This window comes from Amorphotheca resinae (assembly GCF_003019875.1).
Source record: "Amorphotheca resinae ATCC 22711 unplaced genomic scaffold M430scaffold_4, whole genome shotgun sequence".
Lineage (NCBI taxonomy): Eukaryota > Fungi > Ascomycota > Leotiomycetes > Helotiales > Amorphothecaceae > Amorphotheca > Amorphotheca resinae.
This window is the reverse complement of record NW_020194474.1, coordinates 924,645-943,506: the sequence shown is the minus strand read 5'-3', so window position 1 is coordinate 943,506 and position 18,862 is coordinate 924,645. Positions and strand designations below refer to the sequence as shown.

The following is an 18,862-nucleotide window of genomic DNA, read 5'->3' as shown; positions in this document are numbered from 1 at the left end:
GAAGGGGTAAAAAAAGGGGAGAAAAATAAAAAGGAGAGAAGAGAAACATAGATCCCAGGTACAGCAACAAGCAACAACGACATAAGTTATCGCAGCAGTTGTCTGTCCCGGTATCGCTGGTACGTGCCGTCCCATTTAGCAGAGAGCAACGGTCAACCCCACCATTAGCGCGCACAATCCGGTTGACGGGGTATTTCGTAACGATCGAACGGGATCACCATATCGTCATTGGTAGGAAATCTGCTCCCCTCCTGTGCAAGAGAAGTAGTCCTCTACGCTTTTGACTCGTCCACGGCCGGTGAAAAAAGTGGAATGCGATCATCCGACACAATCCGGTGCCTTATATAAAAGCTTCCCCCCCTCGCCCCTCTTTCAATTGCCCACCTCCCGCTTTCTTACCCTCAACTACACAACACGTCAACACTTCTCCCAATTCCTCGAATCGGAACCAAACTCGGACAAACAGGCAGTACGTTTACGGTAGACGAAAGTGTGCATCTTCCGCCATGGATTTTCTGCGGTTCAAGGTAATGTATACAAAGCATGACGGGTGTTCCAGGCGGCCCCATCCTCATCTCACGCTCTCTCGCCCCCTTCCATTACTCCGTCGAATGATTGAGTAATGTGGAGGCGGCCCGAGAGTGTCGAGGGTGGGAAAGCCTGGATCTGAGATTATACCGTTGAACTTGACCTGAGATAATACCAGCGAGAAGAACATGCTTCCCTCCCCCACCCCCTCGGAACATCCTGACCTCTATCTAGATCCACTGTCATCACAAGAAGGAAAGATGTCGACTGATAAGATCACCTTCTTGACTAACTGGTAAGATTGACAATCTCCGAGGCACCGCGGAGGAAGGCCTGGGGCTATAGGCGTGGCTTGAAGGGGAGAAGCTGATGGGTTGGCGATTGAACTAGGCACGCAACGCCATACCATGCACCCCTCTACCTCGCCCAGAAGCTAGGATACTTCGCCGATGAAGGCATCAAGGTCGCTCTTCTTGAGCCCAATGACCCAAGCGGTTCGTGCTGTCTGATCTGTCTCTCCAGAGGTCCGAAATGCTGATCTGCCAATCTGCGAACAACAGATGTCACCGAGGTCATCGGTTCAGGCAAGGTTGACATGGGCTTCAAGGCCATGATTCACACTCTCGTGGCCAAGGCCCGTAACTTCCCCGTCACCTCCGTCGGATCACTCCTCGACGAGCCATTCACCGGTGTCGTATACCTCAAGAACAGCGGAATCACCACCGACTTCCGCAGCCTGAAGGGCAAGAAGATCGGATACGTTGGCGAGTTCGGAAAGGTACGTAGACAGAGTCTCCTCGCCCACCGAGTGTTGGCAGTTTCTGTGGGATGTATGGCTGACTCACTCATGAAAACAGGTCCAGATTGATGAATTGACCAAGTACTATGGCATGAAGCCAAGCGACTACGAGGCCGTGCGATGCGGAATGAACGTCTCCAAGGGCATCATCGAGGGCACCATTGACGCTGGTATCGGACTCGAGAACGTCCAGATGGTCGAGCTCGAGGAGTGGCTTGTCAGCCAGGGCCGTCCTCGCACTGATGTCCAGATGCTCAGAATTGACGAGCTTGCGCAGCTGGGTTGCTGCTGCTTCTGCAGCATCCTGTACATCGGTATGCCTTCTAGACCCTTGCGAAGACCACCTCGGCAACTTCAGCTAACATCAATGCCTTAGCCAACGACAAGTTCATGGCGGAGAACCCAGAGAAGGTCAAGAAGTTCATGAAGGCCGTCAAGCGCGCCACCGACTACGTCTTGGCTTCCCCCGAAGCAGCATACAAGACATACATCGACATCAAGCCCCAGATGGCCTCTGCCGTCAACCGCAAGATCTTCGAGCGCTCCTACGCCTACTTCTCGAAGGACCTGAAGAACGTCCAGCGTGACTGGGAGAAGGTCACCCGGTACGGAAAGCGCCTGGGTGTCTTGGACGAGGACTTCACCCCCAACTACACCAACCAGTTCCTGGAGTGGAAGCTCGAGGGTGACTCGGCCGACCCGACTGGCGACCAGAAGAGAATGGCTGCCTTGCAAGAGGAGGTTGCCCAGAAGGGAGGCTTCCAGAGACTGGAGAAGGTGGAGGCCGTCTCGGCGTCTGCTTAAGTCGGAGCGAGGAGGATGGGACAAAGGATGATGGCGATAGGGAAAGGAAACACAAACGCGATTTGGATTTGAACCCTAGTTAAACTAGCTACATCACGCTCATTTTAACCACACCAATGAAGCCCCGAGGGTCCTCACACGGGTTACCACAACTGCTGAGAAGAGCATCATCATTGTTGAAAGAGTGAAGAGGTAAGGTACTTCTGTAGTACTTTTGTAGGAGAGGAAGACACGCCTCTATGCTTCTCCGTAGGGATTTACATGTACGGTAACCTTGTGGCTCATCTAATGCAGCACGGTTGCGGGTGTAGTTCTCCGTAGGCTGGCTTCGTCTTCATGTCTCTCGGTGTGGTAATTGTGGTTTATATCATCCTTGGATACATGTCTATTTGTCTGACGGGACGTATCTATTATTTATTTATTTCTTGGTCTATTTATCTCTGGCTCTCTTGATCTCTTGAATCTCCACGCTGCACCACGCGCGGGCCCCGGGCGCCGTACAAGGCGTGCGTGCTGTATCATCCTTATCTCTCTCCGCCACTGACACGCACCTATCACACTACCCCGTTGTCCCGCTACGCGCTCATCCCAGCCGCATCTCCTCAATCACTCAACACACAATGGAGTAGCCCAGACTCTCCTTTGCGTTCCCCTCCTCTTCCTCCTCCTCCTCCTCCTCCTCCCCCCTCTCTCCCTCAACTCTTCTTCTTCTTCTCCTTCTTACACTCCTCCTCTTCATTCCTCCCTCTCTCCTCAACCCTCCTATCTACAGCTTTCTCAAGAGAGAGCTCTCCCCCCCAGCATCTCCCCTAATTGCTAATTGGGAGGACATATGGCGACTATCGCGCTTCCCCGCCTCATTCCCTCCGGTCATACTCGCTCCTCATCTCCACGCCCTCTCAATCCCGCCCTCAGCCTCGACCATATCAACTCCTCGGCAGCATGTCCAATCCCTATTCCAAACAAGCATCTACCCGTCTGTCCTCCTGGCCCCGCCCCTGCTGAGAAGCCCGATACTCCCCCTCAATCCCCGCCGTCGAAAGAGACCCCCCTCCCGCCGCAATCTCTTCTCTACCCGCCTGATAGCTATACTCGTCGAACCCTCGGCTCCTCCACCATCTACGAAATCGATGCTGCTGGCATCGCGGCCGCTCTCGATCATCTTGCGAGACAGCCGTTACCAGACCCATCAGAGGTCTTCCCTTGGTTTCATGGCCTCCACCCCTGCAACCATATCCAGCAGACCTTCTTCATTGCACGGCGGCGGAACCTGCGGAAGATCCCAAGGTGTTGGCGGGGGATCACAATTGTGAAGGCAGGCGGGACCCTAGCCTGTTCGAGACTGAAGGGCGCAATTGCCCCGGACGAATTCCTCGTGCAGTCTTCAACCGGCGCCATTTTCCGAGATGTCGACCCAAAGGAAGGGTTCTCTGTCCGGAACTTCCAGATTCAAGCTGCGAAATCTGCCATTCTTTCGGATATCTTGATCTATGGCGATGACGAAAACGAGGTCCAAAAACTAGCGGGGGATGTTGCTGCAGCGCAGCATGCATGGCGAGAGAGTCACGCGGACAAGGGGCATGAATTTCCGCAGTACAACACTTTTGCTTGTACAAGTCCCTTCAGCGAATTCGAAGAGAAGTACCCGGAAATTGTGTCGATTAATTCCCATGGCCAGATGACTGGCCAGGTCATGGATTTCTTCCATCAAGAACGACTAGAAATGTGCACAATGACAAAAGCCTCCGAGATAGATCATAATGTATGGCTAGGGCCGACGCCGGATCCGACAACCAACCCTGCATTGCGGGGGAGTGATGAGCAGCAATTTGACATTCTGATCGAATGCAGTGACCTTGGGCGCCTTGACCCTCATGCACTGCAGGCCATTGCCGAAAGCAAGCAAGAGATGACCAAGGATCCCACATACCTCGAGTTTCCCTCTTCTGGCAGCATCACACCGCCACCCTGGTCCAACTCGGAAGCCGACGGGATTCTTGAGACCTGCAGGTGGCTCTACAATCTCTCGCATGGCATACTTCCGGCACCCTCTTCGCCTACCCAAGAGACAGATGCTGAAGGCGATTCTCCCATGCCATTCTCCTCTTCACCACCATCGAAGATACCCGAACGAAAGATCCTCATCCATTGCACAGACGGCTACACCGAGTCAACCCTCCTCGCCTTGTCCTACTTCACTTATGCAACCGGTCTCCCCGTTCACGCAGCCTGGCTCGACCTGCACGTCTCCAAAGGTCGCAATTTCTTTGCGTATCCCTCAGACGTCGCTCTCCTAACATCCATCGCACCTCGTCTCCTTTCTGAATCTCCGGTCCACGCAGATAAGTCTCTTCCTGACATACTGCTTCTCTCGAAGGATGAACCCCGATGGATTAAAAATATGGATGGCTCTCTTCCTTCTCGAGTTACTGATTATATGTATCTGGGAAACTTGGGCCATGCCAATAACCCGGGTTTGTTAAAGGAGATGGGGATACGACAGATTCTGAGCGTGGGCGAGACGGCTACGTGGGAGGAGGGCGAGTTGGAAAATTGGGGCCCGGAAAACATCATGGTTGTGCAGAGGGTTCAAGATAACGGTGTTGATCCATTGACCGAAGAGTTTGAGAGGTGCCTGGCGTTCATCGGTAGGTCTATTTTCATTTTTCCCCACCTGCTATTTATGCCATCCTCCCGAAGAGCGTGCAATGCTAACCACATAATAGATCGAGGGAGAAAAAACAAGATAGCGACCCTCGTTCACTGTCGCGTGGGTGTTTCGCGCAGTGCCACAATCTGTATTGCAGAAGTGATGCGATCGTTGTGGCTCTCCTTTCCCCGTGCCTACTGTTTCGTCCGCGCCCGACGACTCAATGTCATCATCCAACCTCATCTGCGTTTCTCCTACGAACTCCTCAAATGGGAAGAAAGGCTCCGGATCGAGAGGCACGGTGACGGCCAGTTCAAAAGAGAACTAGAGTGGCCAGATATCGCGAGAGAAGTAGCAGCTATGAACAAACCATATGCGAGGTGACTCACGAAACGATTTTGATTTCGAGAAGAGAGACCTTTATGATTTACGAATTACGACAACTTTATACCACATTCGCTTCAGGGATTATGAATTTTTCAGGCGCTGGGTTGTTATTACAGTACGTGGATTAAGCTCAGGGGACTTAGGCCAGGCAGTAAATGGATGTGCTCTTTTCCTCTCTCTTTTTATTGGTCTTTCACGATATTTTTCGGTAGCTTCGAACCAAAGCAGTGCTGGGAACGGACCTTGCCTAAGGATGGATAATATATGGGTGTTTGTACATATATGTCATGTCTGTGGCTTAATTTTGGTATTTCTGGGATGGGATTTCAGGGCGCCTAATAGGTTATAATGGCTTGGATGGATGAGCTAGCGTTCTGGAACGACACTCGCAATACAGAATTCTTGTTGGGGAAGAGGAATATAAAACCTACCTTTGGATTCTTGGCTATCTATGTTCCTTTCTGAAATCTGTGAATGCATCCGGCTTGGTGGGTAGCATTAAGGCATCCATTTTCCAAAAAATCCCAGGGCAGTCATTGAACCAAGATGTCAGGCCAGTTTACCTTGGGTTGAAGTGGTCAATTCTACAGATCTTCAAATACGTCGCCACGTTCAGTACTAAGAACAATAATATGTCTCAATTTGATCAGTTTCTACAGCATCCCCTACTCACTTTTTTTTCTTATGCACACAAATAGCAACGAGAAATACTATGCTCCCCTCCCACACACGCCAGAAACTCCAATTCCATGACATCTGTACAGGATAATGCATCTATCTATTCAACAACAGCCCCCCCTCCCCAATCACGTCGGTACTTGTGTGAGCACATCGAAAGCCCCCGTGCCTACTTTGCTCGTCCTTCCAATCACGATCCTGGAGCTCGGGCTGGACAGGTCATCCCAATCTCCGTCATTGACAGCATCGGCCAGGAAGCCCACGGTCGTCTCGAAGCTCATCTTCATAAACGGACTCACGCTCCCGCTCAGCCCGCCTCTGTTGAATCCGACGAATCCCCCTCCGCGGGTCATGAAATCGGCGATGAGGTTCAAGTGTCTTTGGTCGACGCTAATTGAGTGACTCTCGAAGACTCCCGCGAGCTCTTGAATGATGGTTGCACGGGCCGCCTCGACACCGTAGTTGTCGAGCATGGCGGCAATGTCATTGGTGGATATAGAGTTGGGGTTGATGATGTGAGGATAGTTTTGCATGGCCTTGAGATTAACACCAGTCGTATGTACGACTGGAGCTTTCACCTTCTTGCCGGTAGGGATGTCTTTGACATCTTCATCTGGGACATACGTGCACGTTCCCAGATTGGGGATCTGCTGAATGAGAGACTGGCGCAAGGCGTCTTCGACGATCGAAAGCATGAGCACCTTGGGAACACCCGCGTCGTATTCGAGGGTAATATCGCACCATTCTCCATTGTCTTCGTCAAAACGGAACCGGGCTATGTCAGTGCATCTCTTCATCACCTCGGCCTCTCGCTCTTGTGTTATGCCAGAGAAATGCTCAGGTTGGGTACGCTCTTTGCTGGGAGCGTCCTCCTCGTCTTCGCTGGCAGATGCCGAAGGGCTGCCACCAATGCCTTCGTCCTCCATGTCATCATCTTCATCATCTGCTGCTTCGGCTTCCTTTGCCATCTGAGCCTGCACCCTGTCATCCTCTTCATCGTTTGCACCATAGCTCACAGCTTGCGAACGATTGGCTCTTTGCTTTTGATTCGTAGCGTCATCTCCGCCATCGTCGTCGCTATCATCATCCTCGCCGACTTCTCTTCCAGTATCTGCCGGTCCTTCCTCAACCATGCCTACCGGGACTCCAATGTCTGGAGCGTTCCCGGGACCGTGCTTCTTGCCAACTGCTTTGCGGGTGAGAGATTGCAATTTCGGAGCAAGTTTACGTTCTAACGTATGGAGAACGTCAGCAATGTCGATTGCATAGGTGCTGGTGTATTCCTCCGAGGGGAAAAATTTGATGTGAATGTCGTAGATTTTAGCCTGGGGGTAGGCCACGCCTCGTCCAATGTGTTCTTTGACTGTGACCTCATCTACGACCTCTGCAAGAGATAAGACAGAAATGGCTTTTGCAAACCTCTCGCCATCCTCTGTGGACAACTCTGGATTGACACGCAGAGTCATGGAGGGTGTTGATATGTGGTGGCTAGCCGTCATGACAATTTCTCTCAGTCGCGGAATACCCAGTGTAACGTTTTTGGATGAGTGACCAGCCAAATGGAAAGTATTGAGCGTCATTTGCGTGGAAGGCTCGCCGACCGATTGGCCTGCAACAATACCCACAGCCTCACCGGGGTCAACGACAGATTTCAAGTACTTCGCAACAAGGACTGGCTCTAGAGCCTTTCGAATTCCCACGCCATCTGGATGCTCCTTGTCCTTAACCAATCCATCCGGATTGCTCTTCAGGTAGTCTGTGAGGGCGTCGAAAAATTTCTCGGATGTTGCATATCCATACTTTCCAGGATTGAAGTCGGACAAAACAGGATCGGGGCCATTGGGGTCATTTGCTTTAGCGTACTTGAGGGCCTTCTTCATCCGCTTCAATATCGTATCTTTCTGTTCGAATATGGTGCCGTATTTATCGTCGCCATACTTCAACTGTGCAAGCTCGGATATGAGATTCTGTAGGAGGAATTTGAAATCCGTCAGATGCTTTTGCTTCGTCACATCTAAGCCATCCTCCCCATACAAGAACTGCACCACAGAGCCATCAGAGTCCCGAACAGAGGTATCATATTCTACCTTCAAGCCTTCCATACCCTTGATAAGACATCTTTGCAAGTACCCGGACCGAGATGTCTTTACGGCTGTATCAATCAATCCTTCTCTTCCAGCCATGGCATGGAAGTAGTACTCCTGGAGTCGTATACCAGTCAAGAAACGATTGACAATGTAACCCCCAGCTCTGATATTGGTCTCAAAGGGTCTGAAGCATGGTAAGGATTTCCCGCTGACCATCACTGGAACACGACGGCCTTCCAAAACTTGCTGTCCGAGATTACAGGAAATGAGGTTTGCATTAACGGCACTTCCTTTAGCTCCAGAGACAGTCATATTCTGCATTTGATTCTTCGGGAACTGCTTGACCAGGCCCCCCGGAAGACAAGTCATAGTAATCTCAGAAGAGAGCTGCGAAGATTTTGCATTCATCATCATATCCAAACCTGCCTGCTTTGTATCGTCTCTGAGAACATCTTCCAATCGACTCAGCAGTTCCGCATCAGTATCAGTCGGTTTCTGGTCTTCCAATGTTACATATTTTGCAGCAACATCAAGACCGAGGCTCTGCGCAGCGGCCAGTTTCTCTCGGCGTAGCCGCTCGCCCTGCGGAGTTAATCGCAAATCGTCCATGCCGCAGGAAAATGCCCTCATGTGCAGAAACTTTGTCAGAAGTCGACCTAATATACTGAGAGCCTTACCCGCGACGGTGTGGCCATAAGCTTCGTGGATAGAGTGAATGAAACCTCCAGCAGCAGGCCCAATTTGTGCTTTATCGAGAATGCCGGTGATAAATTCTCCTCCTTTGAAATAAACGGTTCCTTCTTCTGAATCTGGCCCCCACCGATCTTTGGGGGTTTGTGACCTGCTCGTGAGAACTAGGGGCGCGCAATCCGCCGGGGTAATGTTCTTTAGGATTGTGGTGATCACCTGCTTTCCGGTCCAGCGTGGAAACGGCTTGATGATGGCAGGAGGGACGGTCTCTATACGATCGCCAACGATATGGCCGCTTTCAGGTCGCAAGCAGTTGTATATAAGCTGTTGATAGGTTGCTTGGTCAAAGAATGTGTCTCGGTTACATAACCAGACAGACACGGATATGTGGTCTTGAATGAGACCTCGCAATGGCTTTCCGGAGGTCGCAACGAGATATTGATGATCAGTATCTGCGATCTGCAGTGCTTCCGCGCGCGCAATTTCTGTCTGAGGGAAATGCATGTTCATCTCGTCTCCGTCAAAATCAGCATTATACGTATTGCAATTGGCATAATGCATTCGAATTGTCTTTTCCCCGGGTAAGACCCTAGCCCTGTGACCCATAATGGACGGTTTGTGCAAGGTTGGCTGGCGGTTCATCAATACCACGTCGCCGTTCGTTAGATGGCGGTGGACTTTCTTGTTGCGAGCCCCACTCCCACTGCTATTGGAAGAAGCTAATAGCTGGTTTGCCAGCGCCAACCGCTCATCAGGAGTTTTCGTTCGCAGGCTGATGACCTGGCCATTCTCATTCTCAATGGCCGCAGCGCCTGGCCATTTGTCGACGCCATTTATGACTGCCTGTTGCAGTTCCTTGAAGTTATGACTGGTAACGGGCTCCGGGTATGTTAACTTCTTCGCAAAGACTGGAGGTACACCGATCTCGTTTGTCTCGATATTGGGATCTGGAGATATAACACTTCGTGCTGCAAAGTTGACTCGTTTTCCCATCATGTTCTTCCTAAACAAGCCTTCCTTCTTCTCCAGCTTCTGCTTAATTCCATCTTCATTCCTCTTTCCCGCTGCACCGTTTACCGGATTCCGATCCCGATCGATCAACGAGTTGACAGCTTCTTGAAGCTGACACCCTGCCTCTTGGAGATCTTGGTAGTCTCGTGTTCGCAGTGAGTCGTTCTCCTTTGCCTTACCAATATCGTGGTAGATTTGGTTCACCGTCTCAGAAGCCCTCAGGATTAGCTTGTAGAGCGCGTTTTGCTGGGCCTCAGCGATCTCGCCGTCACCGGTTCGTGCTTCTGGGCGGTACTTATTTGGAGGGACGAGTAGTGTCTGCAGGAAGAACATGTCTTCTGTGACTTTGGTGGCCTTCTTAGGTGCCGAACGGGAGTTATAAATAAGAGACAAGATCTCCTGCTCCTTTTCGAAGAGCAATGTCAAAGACGCCTTGACCTCGATAGAATTCATGAATTGGTATGGTGCAGACGCAACCTTCGGTTTTGAGCTTTTCGTTGACTGGCCCATGATGACATCTCCTTCCTCATCAAGAGTATGCCCTTCTCCCTCTTCATCCTCCTCATTAGAAGACAAATCAATGTCGGCAATCCCCTCGTCAAAATCTCCATTAAACTTCTCCTTGTTCCCTTGCTGTAACAACTGGACAGGGTTTGCCGCCTTGAAGTTTCCTTGTGACATCTTAGCTTTATCCTTAGGGCTCAATGGTTTCTGGAAGATCTTCACAAAGCCGTCCTTTCGATAGCCGGGTGAGATCCCGCTGCAATTGCCGCAAGTCCTTCCTGCAGTGATATCTTTCATGAAATCCTTCACAACAGCTCGTCGAGCTTCCGCAACCCCCTCGTTTTTGTCGTACTTCCATTCCCAAGTGGATTCTTTGGCGGCTTGGATAGACTTTTTTACAAAAGCATTCCTTCGCCGAATGACGCTGTCAACGGCCGACTCCTCTTCAGAATCACTACTAACATTTTCCGCGTCCTGTTTCGTGTCCAGTTTCTGTGTATCATCAATGTTGTCTATCTCTTCTGCCGCACTCAGCAGCCCGTGTTGAATCAAACGGAGCTTACACAAGTAGCGATTGACGTCCTTCCGCGACATCTTGAGATGGTGACAGTAGTAGCATTTTGCTCGCAATAATCGCAGGATCTGGACCATAAACGTAGGGTGATATACGGGCATTGGCAGGTCGATGTGGCCCACATGTCCGGGGCAGGCGAAAGAGTCGAGGTTACATGTCGCGCAGCTGTTGATAGAGTTAGCAGGGTAGAAATACTGTTTCAAAGCTGAGCTGAACATACGTGTTGTCGCCCCAGGCTCCAAGAGCTGGATCGTACAATCCACCAGGGACCGGGTGTAAAAGAGTGTCAAATGTGAGGGGATTTTGAATCTTTTTCACTGAGAGTGCTTTGATCTCGGCGGAGGTCAGGAACAGAAAATCCACACTGCTAATGGCAGAAGGAACTGGTTGGGAGATATTCATCTTGACCAAGCTCCTTGCTCGAGTAGAGCATGTGTACTAACCACTGTCCTTGTGAACCAGTTGCTGAGACTCAAAGATGCGCATAAAATTCAAGGCGGAACCTTTTTTTTTTCCCGGGCGATAGCAGGTGATCACGTGGCCTTATCGAAGAGAATCTCGCGCGCGAGGTAACCTCGACGGACGACAAAATATCCGTACCATCATTCTCATTTCAAAAGTTCAAGAAGTCGCAGGTTCTGCACACTCCTCATTCCTTTCATATCCTATTGCCACCACGAGGGAGGTTGCCCGCTATGGATCGACGTCAAGCGTCGCCCATCCTCTCCCCGCGTCATGATGCTTCCAGTCGCGTTGGCAAGCCCCAGTCGGCAGCAGAAAAGCTGGCATCTCTGAAAGCAAGAGTAGCTGCAGCAGTGAGCAGCAGCAAACCTAAGAGTGGTTTGAATGCTGGACTACAACCAGTATCGGCGAGGGGAGGGCTTAATGTGGATCTACATCCTGCGCTGCAAGACCTTGGACAATACAAGCCGTCGAAGACCGTTGCCCCAAAGTTTGCGACCAGTATTGGAAATGCTCGTCCTCAGCCAGAAAAGCCAGCCCCGAAGAAACAACTCGATCTATCCGGTCCTTCGGCAGAGGAAACGCGTAACAACCCATATTTTGACATCAGTCTGGGGGGTCAGACAGCGACGCTGAAAAATAGGCATTCGAGACAGTTGGTTTTCAATCAGAAGGGCAAATACATTCAGCAGGCAAATGCTCTTCGCAGACAGGCTGCCCTCGAGGCTATGAAAAAGCGCATTGCAGAGTCATCACGAAAAATAGGCATCGATGAGGATCTGGATACAGAGAAAAACTACCTGGTCGAAGCGCCGCCCGACATCGAGTGGTGGGACGAAGGTCTGGTAGATGGCAAGAACTACGACAATATCTCCGACCCGAAGAAACTGAAAATCGACACCCCAGACTCTATCATTACCGAATATATCCAACATCCCGTGCTCCTTGAACCCCCTCAAGAAAAGAATATGCCCCCGCCAAAACCCATGTTTCTAACTTCCAAAGAACAAGCGAAACTTCGGCGTCAACGCCGAATGGCTGAGTTGAAAGAACAGCAAGCCAAGATCCGTCTGGGCCTTGAGCCCGCACCTCCTCCGAAAGTCAAGAAAGGAAACCTTATGAGAGTTCTTGGTGAAGAGGCGGTAAAGGACCCCACAGCAGTCGAAGCACGGGTTAACCGAGAAATCGCTGCACGCCACCAAGCGCACATTGAGATGAATGAAGAACGCAAGCTGACCAAGGAACAACGCCATGAAAAACTTGCGCTGAACCAGGAGAAGGATGCCGCAAAGGGCATTCGCATGATGGTCTTTAAGATCGATAATCTCTCCAACGGTGCTCATCGATTCAAAATAGCGAAAAATGCAGAGCAAATGGCTCTTACTGGCATTTGCATTATACATCCAAGATTCAACTTGGTTATTGTGGAGGGTGGAGAGCACAGTATTCGACAATATCGCAAGCTTATGCTTCAGCGTATCGACTGGACAGAGAACTCCCCGACGCGAATCAAAGAAGGTACAAAAGCGGAGGCCTTGCAGGATTGGCTGAAGGCAGAAGATGAGAAAGGAGAGCTCAAGGATCTGACCTTGAACAAGTGTGTACTGGTCTTTGAGGGCGAAGAGAAAGCTAGGGCATTTAGGAAATGGGGAAGTAAGGTCTGTGAAACTGATAGCGCAGCTCGAGATGCTTTGCAGAGAGCGAAGATGGAGAACTTCTGGGCTTTGGCAAAGAGCATGAAGTAAGTAATTGGTATTCCTGGGGCATGTAATCCTAATCGAAATGCCTCCCTGTTTATATTATCCCAATCAAGCACCACATACTGCGGTCATTTTATAGTGGATATCTAATGGGCGATTCGATTGAGCAAGCTCCTTAGCTAATTATCTCGTGTCTTACTAACCTTTTTATCTTGGGAATCTATTTTTCATCAGAGATTGACCTTGATTAGCTTCCCATAAGAAGTTCCGGATTCTGGATCTCAATGTCCATCCAATTCCATCATTGAGGCTTCCAATTCATCATCGTCAAATCCATATTCATCTCCCCTTGTAACAGTCTCTTCGTTGCCGTTTCTGACTCCTTCCATATGCTGATCCACAACACCAGCACCAGCCGTCTGCGCCTCCCTCAGCTGCCTGATACTCTCCTCTTCCTGTTTCTCCTTGAAGTTCTCTAGGTCTCTAATACTCCAAGTACTAATCCCTTCCTGATCTCTCGGCTTGAAAGGCTGCGCCATACCTTTCAAGAACTTCTTCGCGCTTCCCACAGCCATATCAGTGCTCAAGTTGACTTCGCTATCCAACAGCGCCTGATTGATCCATTTCGGAAGCTGATTTCTCTTTTTCAAAAACCTCCTATCGGCTAGAACCATGATCCCATAATCATCTTTGCCTCTGAGAACGCGACCCAGGCATTGCGCTGCGTGCCTCATGGCGTCGAAAGATAGGAAATCATTTTCTCTGATGCGATAGGTCTCCCGTAGAAACTCAAGACGTGCTTTCAGGATACGAGACTCGGTATATTGGAAAGGAACTCCAATGCAGAGCACAGTGCGCCCATATTGATGGTCAAAGTCAATTCCTTCGCTAACCTTTCCTCTTGCGACGCAAAGAAGAATCGCCCCACGGCCATTGCAGCATGCTGTGCGATATGTCTCGAGTGCTACGGAGGTCTCTTGTGCGTCGGGCGTCTCGACGAGGATGAGCTTATACTTCCAGACTTCGTCTAAGATTCCCATCCCCTGCCACATGCTAATGATGGATTCCATATACAGGTAAGACGGGAAGAAAACAACCATGCCATCGGGGGTTAATTTTGAGAATTCCGTAAGCAAATTGCCATAATTTCGAACAACAGAAGGCTCGTTACGGACTTGGAAGCCAGAAGATATGGCAACTTGATCAGACCCACGTGTAACGATCATAGGCAAAAACGAGCGACGAGCAAGGGTCATACTATAAGACTCTTGCACCACAGTTGTGAACCCTAGCATTTTTGGGTACATCTCCAAGGGCGAAATTGTTCCCGATGTAATAATTACGGAGGAAAAGCGATCGAATACCGGCTTGATTGCTATTGCTGCGTCGAGGCAAGTAAAATGGAGCACGGGGTTGGGCACCTCTGCCGTATCTGATTCATATGGCTCCAAGATTAGGAGAAAACCCTTCTCATATGTTGCGACGAGGGTTGCGAATGTTGCTACTTCTTGGAGAGGCTGGTAATCTTCGATATTGGTTAATTCAAGCGTTCGAACGAGAGATGTGAGTCTCTCTGCGCAGAATCGCAAGGGCTTCTTCTCGATAAACGTGTACTCCTTGAGATGGGCCAGAAATGAAGGGGGTGTCTCCGAGATAACTTGGCGGACTTTCATTCGTGTCTATTAAATGGTTACATTTTTGTCTACACGAGGTATAGAATTGACCGTACCTTGAGATACTCGACAAATCTCTTGAGGAAGGCAACGAAGTGCTCTGCTCTTCGAATATTGCCGGGAACAGCTTCTTTCAGAAGATCATCCGGAAGAGCTAGGTCATCCTGTTAGCATCATCGGGCTTACAACGAGAATAAAGACGCACCAGGATTTGACATGAAGGCATCCTCCTCCCGAGCTTCATCTGCATCCCTCAAGCCCTCCACGAGCTTTGCATACTCGGTTTTCAGTTTATCGGCATCGCTATCCTTCATCTCCGCAATCTTCCTCTCCAGGTTCTGAGCTCCTCGAGTAGCCTTCCGCAGCGAGTCCTCCGTGATATCGGTACTTAAGGCTTCGATACAGACATTGTCGATATTGTGCGCCTCGTCAAAGACAACGATGCAGTCTTTAGAAAGCTCCTTCGAAACTCTCTCGGCAATCTTTGGGTCAAGAAGGTAATGATAGGAGTAAATAATGACGTTGCAGAAGGACATCTAATCGATTTTATCAGCTGGGTCACCTCCTTCAAGACAAGACACGTACCATCCGTCTTGAAGTAAAATACGGACACTGCTTATGCTCCTCTCCGTATCTCATGATCCCATCAAGTGTCCAGACTCCGTTTGGGATGAGGTTATGCGGTTCCAAAAGATCGAGATTCTACCAATATTAGCCTCTTTACATTAACATGAGGGAAGAAACGGACATCGTGGTAAATGCACACAGGCACGTCTTCTCCTCTTGCTTTCTTCTCCTTCACAAACCCTGCAGTCAAACTTCGACATCTCGCATCGACCACCGCACCACTCTTCTCTCGTTTGACCGAGGGGTGAAGGCAAAGATTCTTCCGGCTCGTCAACCCCAGTCCGCGGAAATCTTCCTTGTAGCCCAATTGCTCTTCTCGATATTTCATAAGAGCTTTCAATTCTGCCAATGCTTTCTCGATCTCGGACATGGTACCTGAAGATCGTCAGCAGATCCGACGCCGGGGCTCTGAATCAGGCAACAAACGTGAGCAGTAGATAAGTTTCCTGTGTTCTGGGTAATATTGTTGGTATGCTACAATAAGGGACAGGAGAGACACAGTCTTTCCTGTCCCGGAAGGCATTTCCAGCACACAGTGACCTCCGGCGTCAAGGGTTTCTAGGTTGGTTGGTGAGCACGTGATGTGTTGGAGGCCAGGGCGCGTCTTACTCTTGAGATCGCACATGTAGCTTTCATTTCGTATGACAGGTAAGTAAATGAGCATGTCCAGTCAGTATCAGGGCGACCTACGCATATTGCTCTATCACCGAGGGGTCAGTAATCAGCCTGATGTCGAACTCGGCATGCCTGCTTACCTGGATAGATTCTTGGATAGGGAAACAAGACTGGCAAATCCCTAGCTTACTATTAGCAATACATCGGGTACTGGGGAATCATGTAATAGTACCCGATGTTAAACTTCATCTTGTCAGCTTCCTAGCAATTTCTCGATGGGATTTGGTTGAAAGTTGATGGGCGGGTAGAGGTTCTTTGGACTTTTATTTTGGCCGGCGACTCGCGAGGCGAGATGCAAGGCTACGGAAAAATGGGCCTGGCTTGCAGAAGGAATGATTCGCTCGTGTCTGCGATATGATATCCTACTTTCATTCTTCGGCGAAATACTTCAATGAGGTTGGATTGCTAGCCTCATTCTTCACGGGGACTATGAGAGTTGCAAGACGGAAGATACATGAAGTGCTGCTATTGCTGCTTACTGCTCAGCCTCGCGCGCGGATGCTATGTACTCGATCATGCACAGCATTCATTCTAAGTCATCAACCGATTATCTCCGGTCACTACCTTCAAATCCAATATTGTGTGCAACGGAAGATACTCCAATACTGGTGTGAGAGTTATAGGCTATACCTGTACTCCATAGTTCTGCCTACGCTTGAATACTTGAACACCAGTTAGTGGTGACGGAGATGGTCCTTTGTCTGTTTTACTTGGCATATATCAGTACGAAGATACGGCATGAACCTTAAGGTACATTGCGGCGCTCTTTATCACTGTACCCCGGGGCTCCTCTATACGGTATCAAGGTTCGTCCATACTACATAATAGTAGTGGTAGTAGTAATCGGGTTTACTTTTACACTGCGAAGTATTGAAATAGAAAGCTATGACCCAACACTGCCAACAGTTAGTAGTACAGGCTCAGGTCTCAGAACTAGAAGAAAGGCCCTCTAACACCCATCCATCCAAATGATATGTGTGCTGTCCTCGAATAGTAGATCCCCGAATACGTGTATTTGCCTAGCACCCTGTACCGTGGCCACCACCCTGTGTGAGGACTGTCAAAGAGGGACAGCTAGGAACCTAGTAAAAACCGTTCAGTGTATCTAAGCATCTATGCTGTATCTAAGCACAGTTAAAGGGATAACCAGGTGCCTCCTCCAGCACACTTAGTCTTGCAGGGCTTCAACTATCCATCTAAAATCATGTGTCAAGTGTAGATATCCGCCCTCTTATCCTGGCTATACCTTGTGATTGTTATCTGCGGGAAGACAAACAGAGCTCGCCCTCATGTGAATGATATGTATATCCTACCTACCTCAGGTTCGCCCATATCTATGTACACGCGCATTTTCGAATGTGTGTGCTACAGTCGTCAGCAGAGGTACCGGACATCACCGTCTGTCTTACCAAACAGGCACGGTCCATCGCGTCACTAAGTCACGGCAAACCGCGTCAAGATATGGGAAATTTGGGCGGCACGTCGTCATGAAAGAATTTGCAGAATGAATCATGATTCATGATTTGAGACTCAGCGCCCCACCGCTGGCCAAATAGTGTACACCCAATTGCAAAAGTGAAAGCAAACTCCAATGCCATATACCCGTGAAAACCCAAACCCAAACCCATTATGCGTCCCTCAAAATTTCCCAAACCAACTCTCAGATGCTGAGGTCAACATGTCCACAGACCGGCGGCCCAAGCCGAAGAGTGTCACCTCGAGATTCCGAAAGAACGAGACACGATATTCAATTAGCTGCGCTCTCCTCTGAGGCGGCGAGCCAGCTGGATATCCTTCTGTGTGGTTGTTAGTGACTGGCATCATGGTCCAAGGCTGTGATTGTACTAACGCTTTGAATTGTGACACGCTTGGCGTGGATGGCGCAGAGGTTGGTGTCCTCGAAACTATAGAGGCGGTCAGCGATGTTCGATGGGGAGTCAGTGTGTGCGACTTACAGAGAGACGAGGTACGCCTCGACGGATTCCTGGAGGGCACCGATGGCGGAAGATTGGAAGCGGAGGTCGGATTTGAAGTCCTGGGCAATCTCACGAACGAGACGCTGGAAGGGGAGCTTTCGGATCAGAAGCTCAGTAGACTTCTGGTAACGACGGATCTCACGAAGAGCGACAGTTCCTGGCTTGTATCTGTGGGGCTTCTTGACACCTCCGGTAGATGGTGCTGACTTTCTGGCAGCCTTGGAAGCAAGTTGCTTACGCGGGGCCTTGCCACCGGTGGACTTTCCTATATTGAAGATATCAGTGATGGGTTCCAGATGTGCGCGGACAGGTGGCGATGCTGTGTTCATGGAGGAAGGCAGGCCAACACTGAGGCTGAAGGCGATGCGACCGCGACCGCGATCGCGATTTCGCGACCGGCTGGCGCGACAGTGAAGGGTTTGGAGGTGAGATGATGATATGGGAATAATGGTTTTCACTTACGGGCAGTTTGCTTGGTGCGGGCCATTGTAGATGATGTGTATGGATGTTTTGATGGATGGGGTGAGTTGGTTGTTGGAGGGGGGGGGATGATGGTTGTTGTCGGAAGGTGGTGTTGAGTGGATGGAGAAGAAGGTGGGAAGAAGTGGGAGGGGGGATTATTTGTAGTGGTGGGACACTAGCGAGTGATCGTGATTGATTGCAGCTGCCTAGCGTGGCTCTGTTTATCGAGAGCGAAACAGGCAATCAGAGGGAGACGACGAAACGAGAAGGGGCAATACGCAACACAGTCTCTGCCGACCAATCAGGACGCGCGGGCCCGATTTAGAAGGATCGGTATCGGTTGTACCTACACTCCGGTAGTCTCGATACGGGACACGGGATACCGACGGAGGCGAGAACATGAGCACGTAAATCGTATTATCAAGATGCGTTGAATGCTATGATTATTATTAATTCTTCGGGGCGCTGGTCCTACAGCCGCCTTTACATTCTCATTCCACTGTATTTTTTTGTTCTTATTTTTTTTTTTTTTTTTTTTTTTTTTTTTTTTTTTTTTTTTTTTTTTTTTTTTTTTT

The 18,862-nt window shown here is 49.8% G+C and overlaps 6 protein-coding genes across 6 annotated transcripts; 3 read left to right on the top strand and 3 right to left on the bottom strand.

The window, feature by feature from the left end:
* Positions 1 to 788: 788 nt before the first annotated feature.
* Positions 789 to 2,131, top strand: M430DRAFT_98585 (hypothetical protein; the record flags this gene model as incomplete). Its single annotated transcript, XM_024870129.1, has 5 exons — positions 789 to 823; positions 919 to 1,022; positions 1,089 to 1,306; positions 1,386 to 1,641; positions 1,704 to 2,131. The coding sequence occupies 5 exons, from the start codon at positions 789 to 791 to the stop codon at positions 2,129 to 2,131; spliced, it is 1,041 nt and encodes a 346-aa protein (XP_024722289.1).
* A 634-nt stretch (positions 2,132 to 2,765) lies between these two features.
* On the top strand, positions 2,766 to 5,558 carry M430DRAFT_34120 (hypothetical protein). The gene is made up of 2 exons (XM_024866495.1): positions 2,766 to 4,779; positions 4,858 to 5,558. The coding sequence occupies exons 1-2, from the start codon at positions 2,964 to 2,966 to the stop codon at positions 5,163 to 5,165; spliced, it is 2,124 nt and encodes a 707-aa protein (XP_024722288.1). The 5' UTR covers positions 2,766 to 2,963; the 3' UTR covers positions 5,166 to 5,558.
* Positions 5,559 to 5,974: 416 nt separating this feature from the next.
* Positions 5,975 to 11,114, bottom strand: M430DRAFT_98634 (hypothetical protein; the record flags this gene model as incomplete). The annotated part of the gene is made up of 2 exons (XM_024870132.1): positions 5,975 to 10,877; positions 10,933 to 11,114. 2 exons carry the CDS (start codon positions 11,112 to 11,114, stop codon positions 5,975 to 5,977), a joined length of 5,085 nt encoding a protein of 1,694 aa, XP_024722287.1.
* A 201-nt stretch (positions 11,115 to 11,315) lies between these two features.
* On the top strand, positions 11,316 to 13,042 carry M430DRAFT_65339 (hypothetical protein). Its single transcript, XM_024869165.1, has one exon. The coding sequence runs from the start codon at positions 11,408 to 11,410 to the stop codon at positions 12,917 to 12,919; it is 1,512 nt and encodes a 503-aa protein (XP_024722286.1). The 5' UTR covers positions 11,316 to 11,407; the 3' UTR covers positions 12,920 to 13,042.
* M430DRAFT_34116 (hypothetical protein) lies at positions 12,795 to 16,064 on the bottom strand. The gene is made up of 10 exons (XM_024866494.1): positions 16,022 to 16,064; positions 15,930 to 15,970; positions 15,865 to 15,874; positions 15,784 to 15,803; positions 15,601 to 15,732; positions 15,296 to 15,549; positions 15,133 to 15,249; positions 14,753 to 15,083; positions 14,604 to 14,701; positions 12,795 to 14,553 (listed from the first exon to the last, which is right to left on the bottom strand). The coding sequence occupies exons 1-10, from the start codon at positions 16,036 to 16,038 to the stop codon at positions 13,156 to 13,158; spliced, it is 2,418 nt and encodes an 805-aa protein (XP_024722285.1). The 5' UTR covers positions 16,039 to 16,064; the 3' UTR covers positions 12,795 to 13,155.
* Positions 16,065 to 17,600: 1,536 nt separating this feature from the next.
* M430DRAFT_99794 (hypothetical protein) lies at positions 17,601 to 18,154 on the bottom strand (the record flags this gene model as incomplete). Its single annotated transcript, XM_024870216.1, has 3 exons — positions 17,601 to 17,645; positions 17,699 to 17,753; positions 17,805 to 18,154. 3 exons carry the CDS (start codon positions 18,152 to 18,154, stop codon positions 17,601 to 17,603), a joined length of 450 nt encoding a protein of 149 aa, XP_024722284.1.
* Between the last annotated feature and the right edge of the window lie 708 nt (positions 18,155 to 18,862).

Excerpts from the sequence above, each read along its gene's own strand:
- M430DRAFT_65339 (XM_024869165.1), top strand. The coding sequence starts at position 11,408 with ATGGATCGACGTCAAGCGTCGCCCATCCTCTCCCCGCGTCATGATGCT.
- M430DRAFT_34120 (XM_024866495.1), top strand. The coding sequence starts at position 2,964 with ATGGCGACTATCGCGCTTCCCCGCCTCATTCCCTCCGGTCATACTCGC. Across the intron at positions 4,780-4,857 it reads GAGGTGCCTGGCGTTCATCG|ATCGAGGGAGAAAAAACAAG; the intron begins GTAGGTCTATTT and ends ACCACATAATAG.
- M430DRAFT_34116 (XM_024866494.1), bottom strand. Across the intron at positions 15,733-15,783 it reads CTACATGTGCGATCTCAAGA|AAACCCTTGACGCCGGAGGT; the intron begins GTAAGACGCGCC and ends CAACCAACCTAG. Across the intron at positions 14,554-14,603 it reads GATTTGTCGAGTATCTCAAG|ACACGAATGAAAGTCCGCCA; the intron begins GTACGGTCAATT and ends ACCATTTAATAG.